At 43.5% G+C, this 21,792-nt stretch overlaps 1 protein-coding gene across 1 annotated transcript in view; it reads left to right on the top strand.

Annotated features, from left to right (window-relative positions):
• Nucleotides 1-21,792, top strand: part of SDCBP (syndecan binding protein) — a 92,308-nt gene that overhangs the window by 20,186 nt on the left and 50,330 nt on the right. The window contains exon 3 of the mRNA XM_069220226.1: nt 8,658-8,736. Coding sequence (XP_069076327.1) covers nt 8,658-8,736 — 79 coding nt within the window. The remainder of the gene's footprint in view (nt 1-8,657; nt 8,737-21,792) is intronic.

Genomic DNA, 21,792 nt, shown 5'->3' on the forward strand with positions numbered 1-21,792 from the left:
AGGTTAAATGGAAGAAATATTATTTACAAGCGTCAGTCATATTTTCAGTCCATCCTGTCAACAGTAGGGGTTATGCGAAATGTCATTTGTTCTGTCATTCATCACTAAGAAGTTCAAAGTTAACTTTGAAAATCCCAGATAATGGGTGGTATACGATGTTTCTGTTTTTTTTCTCTTTTTATTAGGGTGATGGAGAGAGACAGTACGAATGACCCTAAGCCTTCCTAATTCTTCTAGCCAATTTTTGACTAGCTGTAAAGCTTATTGCCAGGATAAATGTTGAATGATTGAAGCATATATTGACTTGAAAGGGTTCTTCATTAGCTCGGCTAATACAAATACACTTTACAAACTGGAGGTGGTCTTCTGACCAGTGTGAAAGTCTGAATGACCTTTCATAAATTCTTTAATTATTCTAGGGAAGTAAAGCAAAGGAGTACCTGGTCTCCTCAAATATTTAGTTATCGCAGGTAAGTGCACCCTTATCAAGGGATATTTTTGACCTGATTTAGCTAAGGTTAGTAAGTAAGGCAAAGATTAATTCTGCACTATTCTCAGAGGATGATGTTTCTTTCGCTTGGTTCAGTTAAGAAATGTGGTCTGTTTGAGAGCATATACCTTTTATGATGCAGGAGCTCTTACTGCTTTCAATATCATCCTGCATTTTTCTGGAATGTCTAAACCTAAGGATTCTAAATATTCAGCAGATCGTCCGTCGGGTGTAATGGTTCTGGATTTGGGTGGAGAATTTGCCACTTTTTCGGGTAAAACAATGTTAGTGCTGTGTTGAATTAAGTCGGCCTGTCCATTGACCTATTCCACAGCTCCAGAAGCTAGGGCCATCAACATAATTAAGCATGCTTCCTTTCTCATTTTGCTCACTTTGCTCATTTGCCTTTATTGAGGTTTGCTGAAACGCATACAGGAATCCCCCTTCCAATTTGCTGTTAACTTTTCTCACTGTGAACCTGGGCAGTGCCATCTGCTTTTAAACATTTGTTGCATTTAGTTGCAAATATATACCAATTCTGACTCGGTAGGCTACCTAAGAGTACGCCCGCCCTCTTACAGCCCAGGCTGATGGATGTATGTACAGGACCGTGCATGGGCACGGAACAGCCACACAGCAAACGGATGAAGCACCAGATACCTGTGACTTTCCCTCTTGGCAGGTAGTCTGTGGTACTGGCGTCAGGATCTCCAGTGGTTCCTGTCACCCTGGGGTCGCAGATGATCAGTTTCACATGCTTGTCTCTCCAGCTGCTGAGCAATCCCTGCAGTCAGATTTCACCATTACAACCAATGTCCTAGGCCCAGCGGTGCCTATATCACTGGTTCAAAACCTAAACGCGCCCAGTTGTTAGTGCATGGGCTTAGAGCTACACAGTAAACGGCCATCTTGTCTGCCGGTGTGGGCATGCTCCATTTCTTCCTTTATTTGGCGGCTGAGTACCTGGAGGATGGGAGGGAATTGTGAAGTGTCCCTAAAGCCTGCTGTCAGATTCTGCTTAGTGTTGTTTTTTGTTTTTTTATGTGTGCTACATGTGAATGTTTGAGCGACACTGCTTTATATTATACATACAAAAGAAGTTCACAATCTATTTCTCTCCAAATCTTGCATGTCCGTCTCAGTTGGGTTTCTTAGTTCCTGGCACCATAAGCTGTCTTAGTACATTCTCAATGCACTAGTGCCATGAATGCCCCCATTCCACGCACAAACTGCCAGTGGACCACTCATTTTCAGAAAATAGGCTGTTACAGGACTGTATCTCGTCGTCTTTTTGAAGGCCAGGTCTTGAGGCGATAATACTTTAGACCCTATGATTGTATAGAGAGATTTCTACTCTACCTCACTTCAACCACTAGCAGGATAGGCTCGGTGAGGATTACAAATGGTCAGAGTTCACTGGCAAGCGAACAGTTACTATATTGATTAGGTATTAGTGTAGCCTGTTTGAAGCCTATCAACAAGTGAGTAAAAAAAATGCATTCACTGTCAAGTGGCGGAGTGTCCAGCCATACATCAAAGTTTGAGGGGGGAGGAAGGTTAGAGCACATGTAATCATGAAGTGTATGATAGGCATGCAGTTCAGTGCATCAGTTTGAATCTTATTTTTTTCTACATCGCAGGTGGTCATACTTATGTTGTTATTGTGGAAGAATGGTTGATAATGTTGTGTAGCCATTTTAGCTATAGCTCCATGTACGTTATATTAGCACACTAGGTCAGCCGCTGTGCACTCTAACCTAGATATATTTTATTTGACTTTTTTTTATTATTGTTACAATAGCCACTTTTACGGTCTTGTTTCATTTTCTATCTATTTAACTGTTTTGCCTAGGCCAGCACTCTGTTCTCAAACAAGACATTCTTGCTCACTCTGTGCTTCTTCCAGGGCTACAGCAAGGTACATTGCCAGTGAACGTGGTAGAAGTTTAGTCTCTGACATTCGTAGAAAACACACATCCTTACGTAGGGACATTTTCTCAGAACATCAGCTGTTTTATTATAAAAACTATTGCCTGTCCCTTAAACGTTAGAGGGAGATTCCAGCTAGAGAACCATAACTGTATACTGATTGCTGAAGGCTTCGCTACAGATGCTAATGCAGACTTCGGGCCTTTGCTCAGATATGGGGGATGATGTCTTCCCAGGGGAACCTGAAGGGCAGAATTCAAGCTTTACAGGCTGTGCTCTATTGCGATCTATGCAGCAATTATTCAGTGTGGTGACGTTATTCTTATGCTTCATTTTCCTTTTCACAATTTTAATACTGACATGCTGTGTCATTCTGGTTATTGCAGCTCACGCTTCGCTATCTAAGATGCAGTCATTATATTAAAATCGTTATTGAAACATTTACTGCCTCTGTTTGTCATTTTCTATATGAGACTATTGTAATTGAGAGAAACGGGTGAGACATGAGTGATCGAGGCTTCCCTGAGAAACCAGTAATGTCTTGCGCTCGGCTGCCTAGTCATCCCTGCCCTTGGGTAGAGATGAGGCACTGCTAGTTAGCTGGAGCAAAACCCGGATTGGAGCGACAGGTGTCACCTGCAGTGGGTTAGACTTAGTCTTCCCACACCGCTGGTGATTCTGCCGCTCAAAATCCAGTAGTCTCATTAGAATAATGAGAGCCTATTTGACAATATTTTTTTGTGCAACCCGTGAAATAGGAGAGGGTGGCCTGTATGTAGGAAGGATAGATGTGCTCCCATGTTAGGATCCATAGTTCAAAGTGATAAAAGAAAGCTTAAGCCATGAGCGAACAGAGAACAAAACAAAAAGGAAGACAAGACTGCCCATGGCAAGCAAATATATACAGTTGCCATTGTCAAGAGATGGGGGTCGAATATCTGAGAAAAAGTAGTAAATAGAAAACCCAGTAATGTTAAAACTAAAAAGATTATTTGTTCATAGAGGACCCTGTCATAGTTGTTTATGATTGTCAATGTATTGCTATAGAAACCAGAAAAAGGACAGGTGAAAAGGGAAGCAAAGCAATTTTAGTTAATTTGTTTCTGGACCGTTTTAGTAGTATCAGTCATAACAACATTATAAACTGTTTAACCCCTTCGCTGCCAGGCCTTTTCCCCCTCAGGCGCCAGGCCTGTTTTTTGGCTATTTGGGGCAGTTTGCACTTAGGCCCTCATAACTTTATGTCCACATAAGCTACCCAGGCCAAATTTGCGTCCCTTTTTTTTTTTTTTTTTCCCAACATCCGAAGGATTCTAGAGGTACTCAGAGTTTGGGGGTTCTCCTGCAGGAGACCAAGAAATTAGCCATACAGCTAAAATTTAGTTTAGGGGGGAGGCTGTAGAAGAAAGCTTGTGTTTTTTTTTCCCCATGAAAATGGCATCAACAAAGGGTTTGTGGTGCTAAAATCACCATCTTCCCAGCTTTCAGGAACAGGCACTTGAAACAGAATACCACATTTTTCAACACAACTTTGTCATTTTACTGGGATAAACCACATTTTTACTATTGTTTTTGTGCTTTCAGCCTCCTTCCAGTTAGTGATTGAAACGGGTGTGAAACCAATGCTGTCTCCCAGACAGCTAAACATTTCTGAAAAGTAGACAACATTTTGAATTCAGCGAGTTTTGTATCCTTCAAGTTTTCCTACAGACAGTAACAGCTAAAATAAAAAAATATTCAAATTGAGGTGAAAAAAGTGCAATTTGTGTCCACGTTTTCTTCTATAACTTTTTTCAGCAGATTTTTTTAAAGCAATATACCATTACGTCTGCTGGACTCTGGTTGCTGGGATATATAGGACTTGTAGGTTGATCAAGAACCCTAGGTACCCAGAGCCAATAAATGAGCTGCACCTTGCAGTGGGTTTTCATTACATACTGGGTATACAGCAACTCATTTGGTGAAATATAAAGAGTGAAAAATAGGTATCAAGAAAACCTTTGTATTGCCAAAATGGGCACAAGATAAAGTGTTGAGAAGCAGTGGTTATTTGCACATCTCTGCATTCTGGGGTCCCCATACTAGCATGTGAATTACAGGGCATTTCTCAAATAGACGTCTTTTTTACACACGGTCTAACATTTGGAAGGAAAAAATGTAGAGAAAAACAAGGGGCAATAACACTTGTTCTTCTATTCTGTGCTCTCCCAAGTCTCACAATAAAAATGGTACCTCCGTTGCATGGGTAGGCCTAGTGCCCGTGACAGGAAATGCCCCAAAACACAACGTGGACACATCACATTTTCCCAAAGAAAACTGACCTGTGTTTTGGAAAGTGCCTAGCTGTGGATTTTGGTCTCTAGCACCTAGGAAAACCTACCAAACTTGTGCATTTTTGAAAACTAGACACCTAATGAACCCAGGATGGGGTAACTTGTGGCACTGTCACCAGGTCCTGTTACCCAGAATCCTTTGCAAATCTCAAAATTTGGCTAAAAAACCCTTTTTCCTCACATTTCGGTGATAGAAAGTTCTGGAATCTGAGAGGAGCCACAAATTTGCTTTCACCCTGCATTCCCCCAAGTCTCCCGATAAAAATGGTACCTCACTTGTGTGGGTAGGGCTAGTGCCCGCAACAGGAAATGCCCCAAAACACTATGTGGACACATAAAAATGATCAAGTACGAAGCTACCTGTTTTTGTGGCGAGGGGGCATGGCACCTACGTTTTTGATCCTGGGCTCGGCAGCCATCTAGGAAACCTACCAAACCCAGACATTTCTGAAAACTAGACACCAAAGGGAGTCCAGGGAGGTGAGACTTGCGTGGATCTCCCAGTGTTTTCTTACCCAGAATCCTCAGCAAACCTCAGATTTAGCTAAAAAAAAATCATATGTTTCCCACATTTCTGTGTAGGATCACTGCACCGGCACAAATTACCTACCACCCAACATTCCCCTCAGTCTTCTGATAATTATTCAGCACTTGTGTAGGTGGACCAAGTGCCTGTGAGAGCGGGAGAGCCAAAAACATGTCGAAATTGAGGGGGAACCAAAGCGGGCCCAAAAGGGCAGTTTGGAAAAGAAGGTTTTTAGGCTGACAAGTGGGACAGAATTTTTACCAGTATAGATGCGACAATGCTGGGTGGTAGGAATTTTGTGGATTCCTGCAGAGTCCGCAAGGATCCATCACAAAAAATGTGGGGAAACTGTGATTTCAAGCAAAGTTGGAGGTTTGCAGGGCATTGTAGGTAAGAAAATGGTGCAGGGTGCATGTGAAGCACACCACTCTGGTCTCACCCAGATGTTTAGTTTTTAAATTTCTGGATCTCGTAGATTTTTCAACATGGCAGCGTCCCAAAGTCCAAAAAGTGCAGCCCTCAACATTCCAAGTGGGACCATTTTGAGAGTTAGCCAAGCTCATGGCCCAAATGTAAAACCAAAGCCCCAAATAATCAAATGTCCTCTTGCTTGCCGTTGGGTTAAGATCTTTTAGTGTTCGTGAGAAGGGATGAAAGACTGTTACCCCCTTCATTTGGGTTGGGGGCATAACCATGCGCATACTGGTTGGTAGCCACCACCTCACTATATATGTATATTTTTTTTAATTCCCTGGCATCTAGTAGGCTTTTGCCCCATCTGCCCACCAGTGGGCAGAACAACTTTGTCCCCTAAGGGGGGGCAGAAATACATTTGTCACAACAGGGGAGCGACCCTTGCCTAAGGGGTCCCTCCCCTTTTTTCAAATTGTCACAAAAATAAAATCCCTCATGTCTAGTGGCTCTGGAAAAAGGACACAGGACTTGTGTCAGGAAAAAAACATTGGAAACAGAAGACAGTGGTGATATTGCTTGAATGTTAATGTACAAGCAGTTTTAAATGGGAGAGTAAAACAGCCCAAATTGAGTTGGTTCTAATTACTAACCAGGACTCGCGTAATTGAGTCCCTCTGGGGATGTTATCAATGCATGGGGAAGATAAGTGTGGATAAATACATGTGTAGGACAGCAACCATACCCTTGTGAGGTTGTAGCCTGACGTGGTAGTATAACTGGGGTGAACACAGTGATACGCATCACAAAAAAACAGTAGGACCCCCTAAGGTTCAAACAGAGTAAAACTAAATAGGAGGTCTTTCTAGGCGGTAATTTAGACTAAAAAAGCAAGGGAAAGATTCATAGTAATGAAAAAAGGCATACCTTACCCATGGTTTAGGAGCACTCTGTGGAAATAACCGGTGTTGTTGCAACAGGCCAGTAAATAGAAATAAGGAAAGGACCGCCAGCATTCACCCCCCCAAAAAAGGACTGGAGCATAACGGGCAGTTGTTATATTTGTAGTGGCACAAGGGTCTTACAGGAACATCCCAGAGTGTTAGGTGTGAAGGAGAATAGAAAATGTTAGCAAAAATCTGATGAAATTTGGAATTAGAAAAAAAAATATTGCAATGCAATGGGTCTCGCCTTTGCTCGAGTTAGAGCTAGTAGCGTTGTAAATTCCTAACTGGACTTTTTTTGCCACATAAATTGAAAATGAAAAGTAAAACAGTTGACATTAGTAAGATGATTCAAAGCGCCACAGCCCCCATGAGTGAGAAGGAGACACACAAAAGGAAAAAGGAGTTTGCTCGCAGTCAAACGTGTTGGCAGGCATGCAATTATCAATGTAACAGGCTTGCTGACCAAGGCAATAACAAAACTGCCCCAAGGAGAAACAAACTTGAAGCATTTACCAATGATAACAAAGGATTTTTGAAAGGCAAGCCTATGAACGAGTGATAGTGATGGATGTGTGGTGGGCGTGGCTAAAAGTCCTCCGAAATTACAACACGTCAGAGCGCCTTCCCGCTTAACCTAACAATGGGGATTCCGAAAACAACAAAAATAGTAAATGAATAGCACAGAAGGAGGGGAAACAAAAGAAAGTCCAAATGGAGTATAGTAGCCTTGACTGTCACGTGACAGCTGGCATCACAGCAAAGGGAAATGATTGGTCATCTTTCTGAAGCAGTGACCCCTACAGTGGAAGAGGGTGGAGATTCTCTTGCTGCTTATAAGTCGGCTCCAATTGCTGGAATGGGACTATAAAAAGAGTACAGTCACAGTATTTGGTTCATTGTGGAGTGTCAAACTGCAGTGAACCCACCGTCTTGAGCAATGTGTACACCAGCTGTTGAACACAGTTTGTGACTCAAACCTATATGAAACACTTGGATGGATAAGGACAACAGCAGCCTTCTTCACCTGGGTCACCGGGTAGCCCTCTGGGGACTATAATGCACTGTCAGACACCACTTGGCTCTGTGTCTGGGTGCACAACTCACCATCGTGATGGTTGGGTATATATCTTGGCTAGACCTCCTTTTTAGAGTGAACGAGGAATCAAAGTAGGTTCTTTGGAACATGGTATAGGATTTATTTATAACTTTTACAGTAATGGTAAAACTTGTCAATATGATGAATAAAAAGGGGTAGCTTTTGTCTGAGAAAAAGAAAAAACTTTATGCACCTGAATGAGTACCTTTTTGTTGTCTTGACTGTTCAACTGAACTTAAGCAGTTTAACACAGATTTTTTTTTTGTTTTCATATGTACAAATGCTTACAATTATTACTTGACAGTCCTATTTTGGATTAATGGTATGAGAAGCAGGTGGCACTAGCATTCCATTTGATGCTGTGGTATTGACATTGGCCTGGGTGAAATGTTAATTTCATCGAAGTAATTTTGCATTGCTCTTTTAACAAAACAATTACTGAAAATTACATGAGTACTCCCGTTGACATAATTGTTAGGAATTTGGCACAAAAATGTTGCTACAGGCATAACAAACTTGGAGAGTGGCTGCTGGCCGCTGTTGTGTTCTGTTGCATTTAGCACAATTTTCGTAGTGCAAAATGCAATCTTGGGGTCCATTTTGAACGTGAAGGTGCATTATGTACTGAGAAAATAGTGGTTATTGCTGGGTTACACTCCTCGTGTTAATTCTCTATAATCTTGAGTAATTTTGCGTAATAACTAATATCCAACCCTAATTGATGTGACCTTCTGCTAAAAAAAAGAAAGAACACTTTAGTGACTATTGTAACTTCTGGACTGTCGTCCTGATAAAGTAGGGCACCCAATTTTGTTTTTGCAGTGTATCAATTTTCTAATAATTTCTCATAAAAACTAAATATCACTGTGCCTTTAATTTTATAGATGTGAAAAAATGTTTTAAGTTATTTTCTGCTATTATATAGGCTCAAACTGCATTTTCGGTCAATCCTGCCAACCCAGCAATTCTATCTGAAGCTTCAGCTCCAGTACCTCATGATGGAGGTAAGTGTTGTAGTAGTCAACGAAAGCTTATCTAATTTGTCTATATGTTATTGTGAATGTAGTGTTCATGGGTAAAGCAGTATAAAGCGGAAAAGTAAAATTTCATGTCTGCAAGGCTTTGTTATTCCTTGTTCTGGGTCCTTGCATCCCTGCTTCCTGAACCGCGTTTGGTGTGCATGTTTGTTCTGGGTTGTATTTATTTTTTATAACTACTTGTTTTCCTCACATGTAGAAATGACTTTACAGGCGATTTCCAGACTATTTGGTCTCTGGATATGGATGTTTAGTGATAAACCTTACATGGAATAATTATTCCTTTTCCCGTTCTTGTTGACGACTTATATGGAGCTTCATACCTATCTTTATTTGTAAGTGACCTTGGGCTTTTTTAAATCCTATTTTTTTGGTGAAAGGGTGAGGCACTCCAGGCTTTGTATGATCCATGCCTGCTTAGTGATAATATTTTTCTTAAGGAAGCGCTCCAAGATTATTCAGAATGAGATAAGGCAGTAGGCCTTAGAGCTTAAGTTTATAGTAATACGCAAACATAACGTTTGCACCAATTTGGTTTTCTGCTGGTCTGTTTTATTTGAAGAAAAAGGACACCGACTATAGGTTTGAACATACATTTGTTATAACGTTTTTCAAGGGATGGGTGGGGGTTGTATATTCACATTTCTAAGAGAGGCTTTTATAGAGATCCATTATTTGTAATGGTTTCTGTCAACTGTCTGGGTTCTTCTGAAAAATGTGTGAATTTCCAAAATCTCTCATAATAGTCAGAAGAAGAATGTGAGAAACAAGCTTTTTATCTAGAGGAATATAAATACAATACCTCATGCAGTTAAGTAACCCAGTGACCTTCTAGGTCACACTTTATCAAGTAGTCTCAGCACCTAGTCTTCCACAGGTCAAAAAACAATCTCTGTCCAGACTTTGTTAAAAGTTCCAGCTGAATGCCTCTAAACATTAAGGACCTTTCCTGGAAGACAGATCCATGGATGAGACATGTATGTCTGTCCCTGCTTCCTTATGGCAACAGCCAGATGTCCAGTTCCACTACATGTGCTGACTCCTTCAAGTACACTGTGAGTAACTGGGTTATTTGGTGGGGGACAACTACCCACTTCAAAGAAAATTTGCAACTCTTGTCAGGGTGAGGGCTCAGTCACTGAATTAACCTGAGCTCAACTCCCTGGAAGCTACGGCACAGAGCAGACTGGCTCTCGTTACTGCATAAATACTTTACACATTGCATCAAAACAGTAATAAACTCAAAATACAAAACATTAACAATCCCAAACCAAGTTAGAAAATAGTGCAACATGTAATAAGCAAAAAAATCTAATAAGGGAAACCAGAGATATAGTTAAAGTTTTAAGTAGAAATAGCTCCAAGAAACCTAAAGTGCCAAAGATAGTCGGTGGTCATGGTAGACAGGGGACCTGTGTTCAATTTGACGCTGACTGCGGTGGATCATGGGTTGACTAAACCAACCCGGTTCATTCTGCTCAATTATTTGTCCTCCTTAGTTTAGTCTGTAAGTTGCAAACCAGCCCTGAAGTACACTTCTAAAGCACCATAGGACCTCAGGTGAGGCACTTGGAGATTTACAGGGTGTCATGCAGAGGCCAGCAGCAGGGTTTTGTTCAGGTCCAGTTGCGACTGGTCTGCTGGACCTTGTTGTATCCCTGTAGCTTAAACAGGAGGGAAGCCTTGGGGCTCTTGGTGCCCACTTCTTTGTTCTGGGTACAAGAGGGAGCAGGTCCAGTTTCTCAAGGCTCCTTTCAGCTCATTAACAGCAGGTCCTCTGTTCCAGAAAGTGTTTTGAAGTGGCGTGCCACATTTATGCGTGGCAAGAGCTAGGGTGTGGGAATGATTCCTGGGTAATGCCCTAACCAGAAGTTTGTCTTCAGGGACTCCAGGAAGTGAAAAGTTAACTTTATAAAAGTTACTTTTTTCTATATATTTGTTAAAAACCCAAGTATACAAAATAGTTATTTTTCTACAGTGTCCCAGTCCTGCGATACACCATTAGGATTTAATATGCATTCTGGTTTCCTACACAGGGCAACTAACCTGCCACATTGAAAAATAGCGTTTTAGCTCTAGTCACTGTAAGGTCATGTTAATATTGCATTTCTACATATCATACTTTGAAATTCCAGGCACCCCGCCTTGTGGGCTTCAAGGCATACATAGGGATGCCATTTTTATATAAAGGGAGATTTTGACTTGTAAAAAGGTTTTATATCAAAAGGTTTCATTTCAGTTTTTACATTGATATAGTCAAGCTACAAAGGGGATGCTTAAAGCCGTGTTTTCAATGCCACTATAGTGAATTGCACAATAACTGCTGCAGTCTGCTGATGACATTAACCTCCAGCCCCTGGTCACACTTTGTGCCATATACTAGGTACTTAAGGGCAAGTGAAATATACCAATTAAGGATATGCCACTAGACTTGGTATAAAGGGGAAGCGTAGGCACTTTATTGCTGGTTAACAGGGGTAAAGTGCACAGAGTTCTAGATCCAGCTAACATTTAGGGTACAGCAAAAGTGAAGACATCATAACACTGTGCTTATCGTCATCAAGTTTCCTCACCAGACCTTTGCCCACTTGTCAGTTCTTGCAACATATTGCTTAATAACTCCCAGAAAATCCTATTTTATGAGTTATGCAAGATGGCAGAAGACTGTTTAAACTGAACTTTCCTCCTCTAGCCATTTAAACTCCCACTCAAACTATGCCTATTTTTCTGGTACTTTTCAGGGGTGAGGAGAGGTCGGAACAGGCCAGCTTTAACAGTAAACCCGTACTATATCTCTATCACGCATGTGGTATTGAATCATAATCTTTCCTATTCATTCACGTGCCTCAGATAAGTGTAGGTTGATGCAGGGGTGTGGAATTTATTAAAATATCTACTTGTCCAGGGGACAGGTTGCTTCTCAAATCTACTTGTCCTGGAAAAAGATCTACTTGTCCCTTTGGTGCCATGTAGTGTTGCGACAAATTATGGCAGCAATCTCATTATGTAAGAGCTCTGATAATAGCCTCTCTGATTATGCCAGGGCTACTACCATAATAGGGCTTGAATACTTGCAGTTTCAATCCTTACTGTAGCAATTTCCTTATTTTGCCACCTTTCTGCAGATCTGCATACTGGGGCTGGAGGAAGCAGTAAGCAATAGTTCCAGTGCTGGAATGCCTTTGAGTCTGCAAACCTACTAACCTGCATGTTTTAAAGATTTTCACCAGCTTCTCTCTAATATTTTCCCATGATAAGAAAGGTTGGACATTTACTCCGGACAATGGCAGAATTAGAAATTCTTCCAGGGTTGGGAAGAAAGTGGCCGGAGGGAAAATGAACTTGCAGATGCTCAATAGATTTTCACATGAGCAAATCTACACATGCGTATTTACCCATGCTAAAATACAGTTCACAAATATTTTATAGGGGTACGACATATACCATGGGTGCACTTTTGTGACTTTCTTTAAGAATTTGGGGCCACATGTAGGTAGGTTCAGATTTGCGACCCGCAAATTGCGAGTCGCAAATCCGAATGTAGGATGGTGTCCCTGACACCATCTGTGATTCGCAAGGGCTTCGCAAATGCCCACCTAGTGAATAATCATGAGGTGGGTCGCAATTTGCGACCCCCTTGCGAATAGCGCCCTCACAGGGATGGTGGCCTGCTGGAGACAGCAGACCACCATGTCTGTGACTGCTTCCTTAAAGGAAAACGTGATGCATTACAAAAACGAAAAATGAAACGTTTTTGTTTCATTTTTTCAGAGCAGGCAGTGGTCGGCAGGACCACTGCCTGCTCTGAATTTTTTTTTACAGTGACATTCACAATGGGGAAGGGGTCCCATGGGGACCCCTTCCCTTTTGCGAAAGTGTTAGCACCCATTTGTAATGGGTGCAAACTGCGATTGGTTTGCTCCCGCGTTCGCGGTCACAAAACAATCCTACATTGCACTGCGAGTCGCAATTAGGAAGGGAACACCCCTTCCTAATTGCGACTCGCAAACCCGTTTTGCGATTCGGTAACCAGGTTACTGAATCGCAAAACTGGGTTTGTGCATCGCAATGTGCTTTTTGCACGTCGCAAACAGCGAAAGTCGCTGTTTGTGACATGCAAAAAGCTACCTACATGTGGGTCTTGGTCCCTAATTAGGTCTGGTGTTAACAAAGACATTTTGTTTAATAAAAACTTCTATTTCTCTCTCTTTTGGCTGGCTTTACTGTGAGTGATTGCATTCTGCTCTTCCACAAGGAGCATATTGGCACACAAAGTAGTTTTGTTCAGTGTCAGGAACTACAGTGGCAATCAGTGACGTAACGAAACTGGAGGTTGCCCCTTTGCAAAGAACATGGAGGAGCCCCCTCTCCAGACTCACTCAGGGCAGGTGCTGTGCTAAAGGGGCCCCCTGGAGGGCGGCTGCGGGGCCTTTGTTATGCCACTGGTGGCAACATGTGCTTTTAGAGTTCAAAAAATTTGGTTTTTTTTTTTGGCAGTGTTTGTTACAATGTTGAGGGCCTGGTAGCTCCCACAACAATAAAGTGTTCCAAAAGCCATGTCAAAACAAGACACGGATTGATGAAACTAAAAGACTTATAAAAATATGTCAGATCAGTTGGCTTTGTCAGTGTTTGTTTATTTTCATGCTTCCCATATTCGTGTTGAAAATTGTTACACTGATTTTCCATTAGAAATATTTTTGGGAAATACTAGCATGCATCAACACATTTTACTAAATGACACTTCATTTGCATCTAATCAGAGAGCATTCTGGGAGCATTATACTTAGCCTCATAGCCTAATGTTTTCGAACATACTATACACAGCTGTTTTTTTTGTACTGGAACCAACGTCAGTAGTGAAGTGTGACCTTAAAACATTTATTTACAGCACTCACCCTAATAATCAAGGCTTTCAAATAATGAACCATAAATACAAGTTCGAACAGCATTATCTTTTGGAAACACATTACCTCAACTGCAGAGAGTTCCACTCTCTGTAAACAGGCAGCCAAAGGGTTTGTGCTGCAGAGGGTTGGGCCTACTTGTCCCAAGGACAAAGTAAACATTAAAACTTGTTGCCCTTGACCCCAAACAAGATGTCCCGGGCGTCGGGCGATAGGAATTCCACATCCCTGTTGATGATCCTGTAAATATCATCCCTGCTATTCCGCCAGGAATCATCCAGCAGATTTCCTGTCCCAAGTGGCCCTTCTCTAGGAAGTTAATGATGCGGTCATTCACACCTAATGCATGCCACATTGAGGAAATCCATTTACTGTGTTTGCAGTGGAGAGAGGGGGAGCCTGGGGCAATCCATTAAGGGAGCTGCCATGACACAAACTGATATTTAGTTTAAGGATTTTTAGACAGTTTGGTTATCTGTAAGTTCACCAATGAATTGAATTTTTAATAACTAGCAATTATCCACAAAGTTGAATTTGCTGACTGTTATTAACTGCACATGCTACCAGTGTGCTTCCGTGCTTCCAATTCAAATTTGTAGATATTTTAATATGCACACTTAACATGTCTCTTTTCTACATATAATCCCATCCAGGTTTTGTGAACTCCTAACCACCTTTTACAGTTGATTCAATGTTTGAAGTAGGCTTTTAAACCTGTCAAGATGGTTTCTTTCAATATGTGCCTACTGCAGCCTAGGCCCATAACAGTTTAAGGCTTACAGTGGTGGTCCTGATACAATATTTCTAAAGTCTATACTGCAGCCCACATTTGACTTTTATGGCACTCCGTTTCTTTTTTTTTTTTTTACTGTGGCCTTACCTAAAAGTCAGACAAACCAATTAGGGTTAGTCAATTCACTTGCTAGGTTTTAGGGTTCAAGCCCATGCACTTGGAAGACCAAGTGACCAGGCATATTTTCCTACAGAGTTTTGCACCTAAGAAAAAAAACTTTTCAGTTTTCCATACAGATCTTACTGTGAAGGTAAATTTGAAGGGTTGGGAAGGGGGAGGCTGAAATCTGTCTGGATCCATTACATTTTACCACACTGAGAAAAACAGGAGTTGATTACAGTGTTTGAAAAAGAGGTATCCAATAGATGTCTTTATTTGACATTTTTTTTGTGTGGAACCTACAGCAAACAATCATCTCACTTCTCTTCCCTTCCCACACAAGTCAACCTGGTTTCTCTGCCTGTTGGCAGGGCCTAAGGTATGGCTTCTCCTCGTGTCCCATCACTTTAGGTATTTATCTCAGGTGCACATTTCCTTCTCAAAATGGTGGATTTTGGTTTCATCTTTCCTCCTTCAATAAGACGGAAAAAAACTCCCTTCTTTCTCCATTTTGATAAAGACTTGGTTCAAGCTGTATGTAGGATTTGGTGGATTCTTCATCTCAGCTGATCCTTATCAATGTTGACCTTTCCGTTTAATTCACTTTGATCATGTGAGTAACTGTCAGTTCTGTGAAGAAATCCAGTCGAAGCTGCAGAGGAACTGTTGATAACTAATACAGGTTGGGTGTTGCAGGAGGCCATATACTTTGTGCCAGAACACTTCATATCATAACGGGGATTTGTGAACTACACAGTACCCATTTGACCTTCACCTGTCGATCCCAATGTGAGTCCTGCCTCATATTATGGCTCCCTTGACCACCATTTTAGTTCTTGAGCAGCTTCAGCAGGAGACTAACAAAAGGCAAAGCTAGATCATTATCCACACACCCTGTTCACAACATCTCCCTGATTTCCCCCCCCCCCCCCAGACAGACTTTGCCTAAGAAGGGACTGACCTTTAAGAACACTCCAAAGCTGAATTCTCTTCTGAACCCCTTGACCACTAAAAGGTCAAGGATAAAGCTTTGTGGGCTGTGGCCTGGCTCGCTATGGAGTACGACGCAAGTGAGCAAGGCTTTGTTGCAGAAACCTGCACAGAGGCCAATCCTGGTCAACTCAAGGGGAAGTTGGCTCTCACCACTCTGGGCCCCACCAGGAACTGGTGTAGAGGAGGCTTAACGGAGGGGTGGATCTGGCAACTTGGAGCTCATGAGGAGCCAAAGAAGCTTGAGGGCCGGAGTGGCATTAGGATCCAAAATGGCACCCACAACCCATGAAAACTGAGAGGTGAAGTATTGATCACAGTCAGAGTATCCTGGTTGCCTGCGCTTGGCACTGCAGTGGCCCGTGAGGGTCCTCTGATCTAGCAGCGGCAGAAAGTGGAGTGTAGAGTTCATTGTGACCTGGGATGGGCGATGGCGGCGGGTGGGGGGGGCTCGCTGCTTGGCTTACGCTGCAAAGCCTAACAGACAGGCGGCGACAGTCAGGTAGAGCTCAAGCTCAAAGTGTTGAGCCCCCTGCAGTATGTGGAGTTAGTTGGCATGGACCACCAGATGCATTATTTGACACACTGTGCATGAATGACTGTTGGGAATGAATGCCTCTCCTTAGAGAGGGAATTGTAAAGCTTAAAGGCACCAGAAGCCAGTGAAGCACAGGCACCTGGATCTGCAGAGAACACAGACTTACTAAAGACCATTGGCACTACATTAGACGGCCAGGTGGAGAAATAGTATGCTATACTACAGCCCATCTGAGACGCCAAGACTGCACTCGAAACTAAAGTTTAATATCACATTGGAGGTCAACCTTTTCTGAGCAGATCGGAAAAAACTCTTAGCCAGGGTGACTAACAACAAGCACACTTTCACCGCACTGAATCCCATAGTCATTGAGCTCCAGGGTTGGGTTAAAGCATTCAGTGAATGGCAGAAGAACCAAGGGACGCTTGTGCCGCAATAACGTGCGGCTGGTGGGAATACGATGATACGAGGAAAAAATGAAGCTAAATTTCTTGAATCATGATTTAGGACACATAATAATTTTTGCTGCCGAATATGCACATGGGAAAAGGGGCCAGCCCTCTGAGCACGGGGCCCCTCCCAGTCCAATGATGGCTTGTGTCCTTGACTTCAATGATGGAGACAAAATATTACTAGTGACAAGGGAACATAGCCCGTGGAGAAGACAACCGGCAAGTGAACATATTCCTTGAGTACACGGCTTAAGTGCAGCAGCAACTCTTCATTTTTTTTTTTTTTGTGGCTCTCAAGCATGATCTGTGCTGCAAGACATCCAGTACTCCTGCCTGTATTCTGCCAAACTCAGTCTGGTGATTGATACCTCCCATTTCTTTGTGACCCTGATGATGCCTGGAAGTGGTTAAAATTTAAGGGCCTGGTGACCCCCGGTGGAAGTGCAAAGGATATCGGCGACGCCTGCGAAATGGTGAGCGAATTCAAGGAGATGGGCCCTGACCCTGGGGCGGCCCCCAAAAGAAAAAATTGCAAAGGTTCAAGCCTGTTTAGTGAAAGACATAAAAAATTAGCACTTGTATAGCGCACTACTCACCCGTTAGGGTCTCAAGGCGCTGTACTCATACCGCTATGGAACCCCTCCTGGCTTTTCCCTGTGAGGCGCCCACTCCTGAGCACCCCCAGGGTGAAGCCAGGCATCTAAGCGCTGTTGGGGCCGTTGTGGAGATTAAGCAAGCTATTGCCCAGAGTTGCAAAGTGGGACCCATGAATTAGATTAGGCACCGAGGCGAGAATTATCTGGTCAAGGGGAATTGAGCCCAAGACCTGCCGAAGCGGGACTTGAACCCTGGTCTTGAGCCAGATCTCTGCTTCAGGGTCTGCCGCTCTAACCATTGAGCCACACTTCTCCACTACACAATATCTGGATGCCCTGACTGTGACTACACACGTTGAGCACGAGTCATCCATTGAAGACGTTGTATCGGAGGTCAACTTTCACAATGAGATGTTGGAGCAAATCTCTGTGAAGGCTGCTGATCATGTGGGCAAATTTATTTAGTTCATAATACCTCTCATGCCCTATCAAACTAAAAGATATTATGTGAAATGGTTGAGATGCTTCTGAGGGAAGCGGGCCACCTATTGGGGCAAATCATACCAAGTGCAAAATGCATGAACATTCCTAATGGCAGAACCCTTCTGGACCCTTCTCCATGTATTCGATGGTTGTTCAGGCTAGGGACTCACCACACAAGAATTGCACAGCTCTGAATTGTTTGTTTGATGTTCTTTCTTTATAGTGGCAAGGCAGTTTTTCAAGCTTCGACTGAAAGTGCCGTTCTTGGGGCAGACATTGCGTCATCTCCCAAATTACACAATTTATCTAAAATTCACTCAGTCATACCTATGTTTCTAACTGTGCATACCTAATGGTAACACATGTAAGGCATATGGAGGACCTGGTCCTCAATGCTGGTGGGTGGTGGGAAGATTACATGGGAGTAAAGGCTAGGACATAATCACATATGATGCCTGTCCAATATAACCCTCTCATTTGGAACTTGAGAGGTCTAGGCTTTCACATCAAACACTTTAAAATGTCTTCTTACCCGAAATGCAGATGAATGCAATTACTATGCCTTCATGAGACGCACATGATCCAGACAGATATTGGCAGTGAAGAAACGTTGGAGGGAGGTCAGGTCGAAGGCACCACAGTTTCTGCTTTCTACAGGGACACTCTGATATGGATTGCCTCTGATGTGGTATATACTATCAAAATGGAAACCTCTACTTAGGTCTAGCTACATAATGGTGATTCTGAACCTGGGCATGTTTGGCATCAAACATGTCAGAATCATACCCAATACTGTTGCAAGTATTGTAAGTATGATTCCAATCACCCTGGGGGCTCTGCAGAGGATCCCCAGAGTTGCTACCACCAGTCTTACAGGGTTTTCCGGGCAGCCCAGCTGCTGCCACCCCTCAGACAGGTTTCTGCCCTGCGGCTGCTTGATCTGACCAAGCCCAGGAAGGCAGAACAAAGGATTACCTTTTGGGAGAGGGAGGTAACACCCTCTCCCTCTGGGAATAGGTGTGACTGGCTTGAGAAGGGTAGCCTCTCCAAGCCACTGGTTTGCTTTGAAGGGCACATTTAGTGCCCTCTGTGCATACACCAGTCCACACCAGTTCAGGGACCCTCAGTCCCTGCTCCAGCCCGAAACTGGACAATGGAAAGGGGAGTGACCACTCCTGTGTTCATCAACGCCCCAGGGGTGGTGCCCAGAGCTCCTGCAGAGGGTCCCTGGATTCTGCCATCTTGTTTCCAAGGTTGGCAGGGAACTCTGGGAGTATCAGAGTGGCCAAGCCAGGCAGGTGACGTCAAAGCCCCCTCCTGATAGGTGCTTACCTGGTTAGGTGACCATTGCCCTTTAAGGGCTAATTAGGGTCTCTCTTGGGTTGGTCCTCAGATTCGGCTTGCAAGAAGTCAGCAGGACTCTTCTGCAACCTCTGCTTCGACTTCTAGCTCCTGGGACCGCAACTGAAACTTCCAGGACCCGACAAGCTGCTTCCAAGAAGAACGCTTCAGCAACATTGTGCCCAGGGCTGTTGCCAGCTTTGCAACAGTTCCCTCTCTGTGCATCCTCAGAAGACTGCAGCTCTTTAGCCTGAAGAAGAAAGAATCTCCCTTGGAGTGAAGGAGTCACTCCCCGGTAACGACAGGCACCTACAAAAAGCGTCGACTGGCTGCGTCGATCCCTTCTCCTGCTGAGCTGCATGGATCCTACATCAAAGGTGGCCGTCCAGAGTAGTCCTCTTGGTCCTCTCTGCCAGTTTTCCAACTTTGGTGGTGGTAAGCCTTTGCCTTCCCACACAGGACAGCAAACCCGTGCACTGTCTCTTGCAGCTACTGAGGCTTGTTTGCATCTTCCCCAAGGGATCTTCAGGCGACGTGTAACTCCAGCCCCCAGCACTCCATCCTGCAAAGCACAGCCTCCTGCGTGGTTCTCCTGTGGCGTGGGATCAGTGTGGGCTCCTTCTGCGACTCCTGTGTCTCCATCCTGTTGGTGCTGCCTCTGCTCCTGTGGAACTCTGTGACGTTGAGGGTCCCCTGTGACTTCCCCCTCCTGGGCTGAGTCCTCCAGGGCCTTGCTGGTCCCCGGCAGCACCTCTTTCCCACTAACCGAGTTTGCCTTTGTGAGGCTTGTTGGTGGAAATACTGCATCGACACCCATCTGCAGTCTTCCTTTCAGCGTGGGACATCTTCTGCATCCATCAGGAACTCTTCTCTGGCTTCTGAGCAGCAGTGCTGACCTGTTCTTCAGTACCGTCGACCAACTCCTGCATCCACAGCTGGGTGGATAGTACCTCCTGGACTTCACTGTGACTCTTGGAATTGGTCCCCTCTCTCCACAGGTCATCTTTCTTCAGGAATCCACTGCTGGTTTTCTTAAAGTCTTCGCTGGGTGTCTTTTTGTTCTTTTTCTCCCTTTGGGTGGTTTGGAGAAAATCCAGTGTTTTACTACTGCATTCCTGGTCGGTGGGGGGTGGGGGCTGTTACTTACCTCTGTGGTTTTCTAGTACTCCTAGTTCCCCTCCACACCTCTTACTTACCTATGTGGGGGTACCTTGTTCGCATTCCATTTTTTTTAAATATATGGTTTGTGCTCCCCCTAGGGTCACTATTGGTTATTACTGTTTTTTTGTACAACTGATGCTTTTTCTTTCATGTGTGTGACTTTGCATGTGCTTTGCATGTCTCCTAGGTAAGCCTTGGCTGGTCATTCACAGCTACGTATAGAGAGCCTGGCTTCTAGACACTGACTACAATTCACTAAGAGGGAATACCTGGACCTGGTATAAGGTGTAAGGATCATAGGTACCCACCACACACCAGGCCAGCTTCCTACTGCTATGCATACATGTGATTCTTTGGCAGAAGAGTATAGAATCCCGATAGGACAACTCCTGTTGTTGTAAGGGACTGCTGCTAAATAATGTTGTAGTAAAGGTGGCCAAGTGACTTGGAGCGAGATACCAAAATGATCCACTCCCGCTCTGAACTACTGCCCCTCTGATTAACATACGACATCTGCAAACATGCAGTCATTATTTTGCACTTGAGGGTGGCCCCCGGTGATGTACACAACCCTCATCCTGGTTAAAGGGCGGTGGGAAGAACAAAGAGACATCAATTGCAGATGAAGAATGGGATAAGATCATGGAATACACAAAATCCATATGCAGGAGCTCTAGGTTCCAGTATAATCAGTTCAACTACCACCACCAAACCTACCTATCCCTTAGATTAGCACATGTACATCAAGGAGCATCAGATTTCTGTCTGAGGTATCAGGGGCCAAAGCCGACATCTGTCTCATGGTGCGGCTATGCCTGGTTCTGGGTGGAAATACTGGGTGAAATAACACAACTCATGACTAGCATATAGAATATGCCCTTATACTTTGTTACTAGGCTCAAACCCTCAGATGAAGAATACTAACCAGCTTTGTAGGTTTATAGACCTAGCTCTTGTACTCTCAAAACAAAACTTAGCCATTCATTGGAAGACTAATAAAGCCTCTAATACAGGAGCATGGCTAAATGGACTAGAGCTGAGCTAACCCCAGTAATGTCACCAAGGCTCTGCCATTACTAGCACTGATGACTGGTGTTGGAAAATGGGTTATTGGTAAGGGCAGGTATGTACCTGCACTTAGCAATAGGCCACTAACCTCCAGTTAGGTCTCAGTAAATTAAACCCAGCTCAACCCTTGGTAGCTTGGCAACGAGCGACAAGGCTTAACTTACAAGACAGAGTGTAAAGCATTCAAATATCCCAAAACAGTAATTAAATAAAACACAGGAAACAGTTTAAAAATCCAAAAACAATTTATAAAAATAGATTATATTTTTATCTTTAAAATTACACAAAAACAAATAAAATCGGATAAGGGGAACCGGAGATATGAATTTTGAAAGAATTGTTGTCGCCAATCGGGTCATCTGGTTGCACCTGGACCAGGACAAAGTCAAAGTTTAAGGCCGACCGCAATGGAGCCCTGCTCACTTACAGGCCGCGGGAGGCCTCAATTAAAAGTTTACCTTCACACTTAGTCTTTTCTTAAGATTTTCTTCAGCGGGATGAACCTGCCAGTCCAATCCGACCTCCTGGAGCCCTTATCCGGATACGCTTCACAGGAATCCTCGGTGGAGATTTTTACCTTCGGACTTAGTCGTTT

Source organism: Pleurodeles waltl, chromosome 2_2 (assembly GCF_031143425.1).
Source record: "Pleurodeles waltl isolate 20211129_DDA chromosome 2_2, aPleWal1.hap1.20221129, whole genome shotgun sequence".
NCBI lineage: Eukaryota > Metazoa > Chordata > Amphibia > Caudata > Salamandridae > Pleurodeles > Pleurodeles waltl.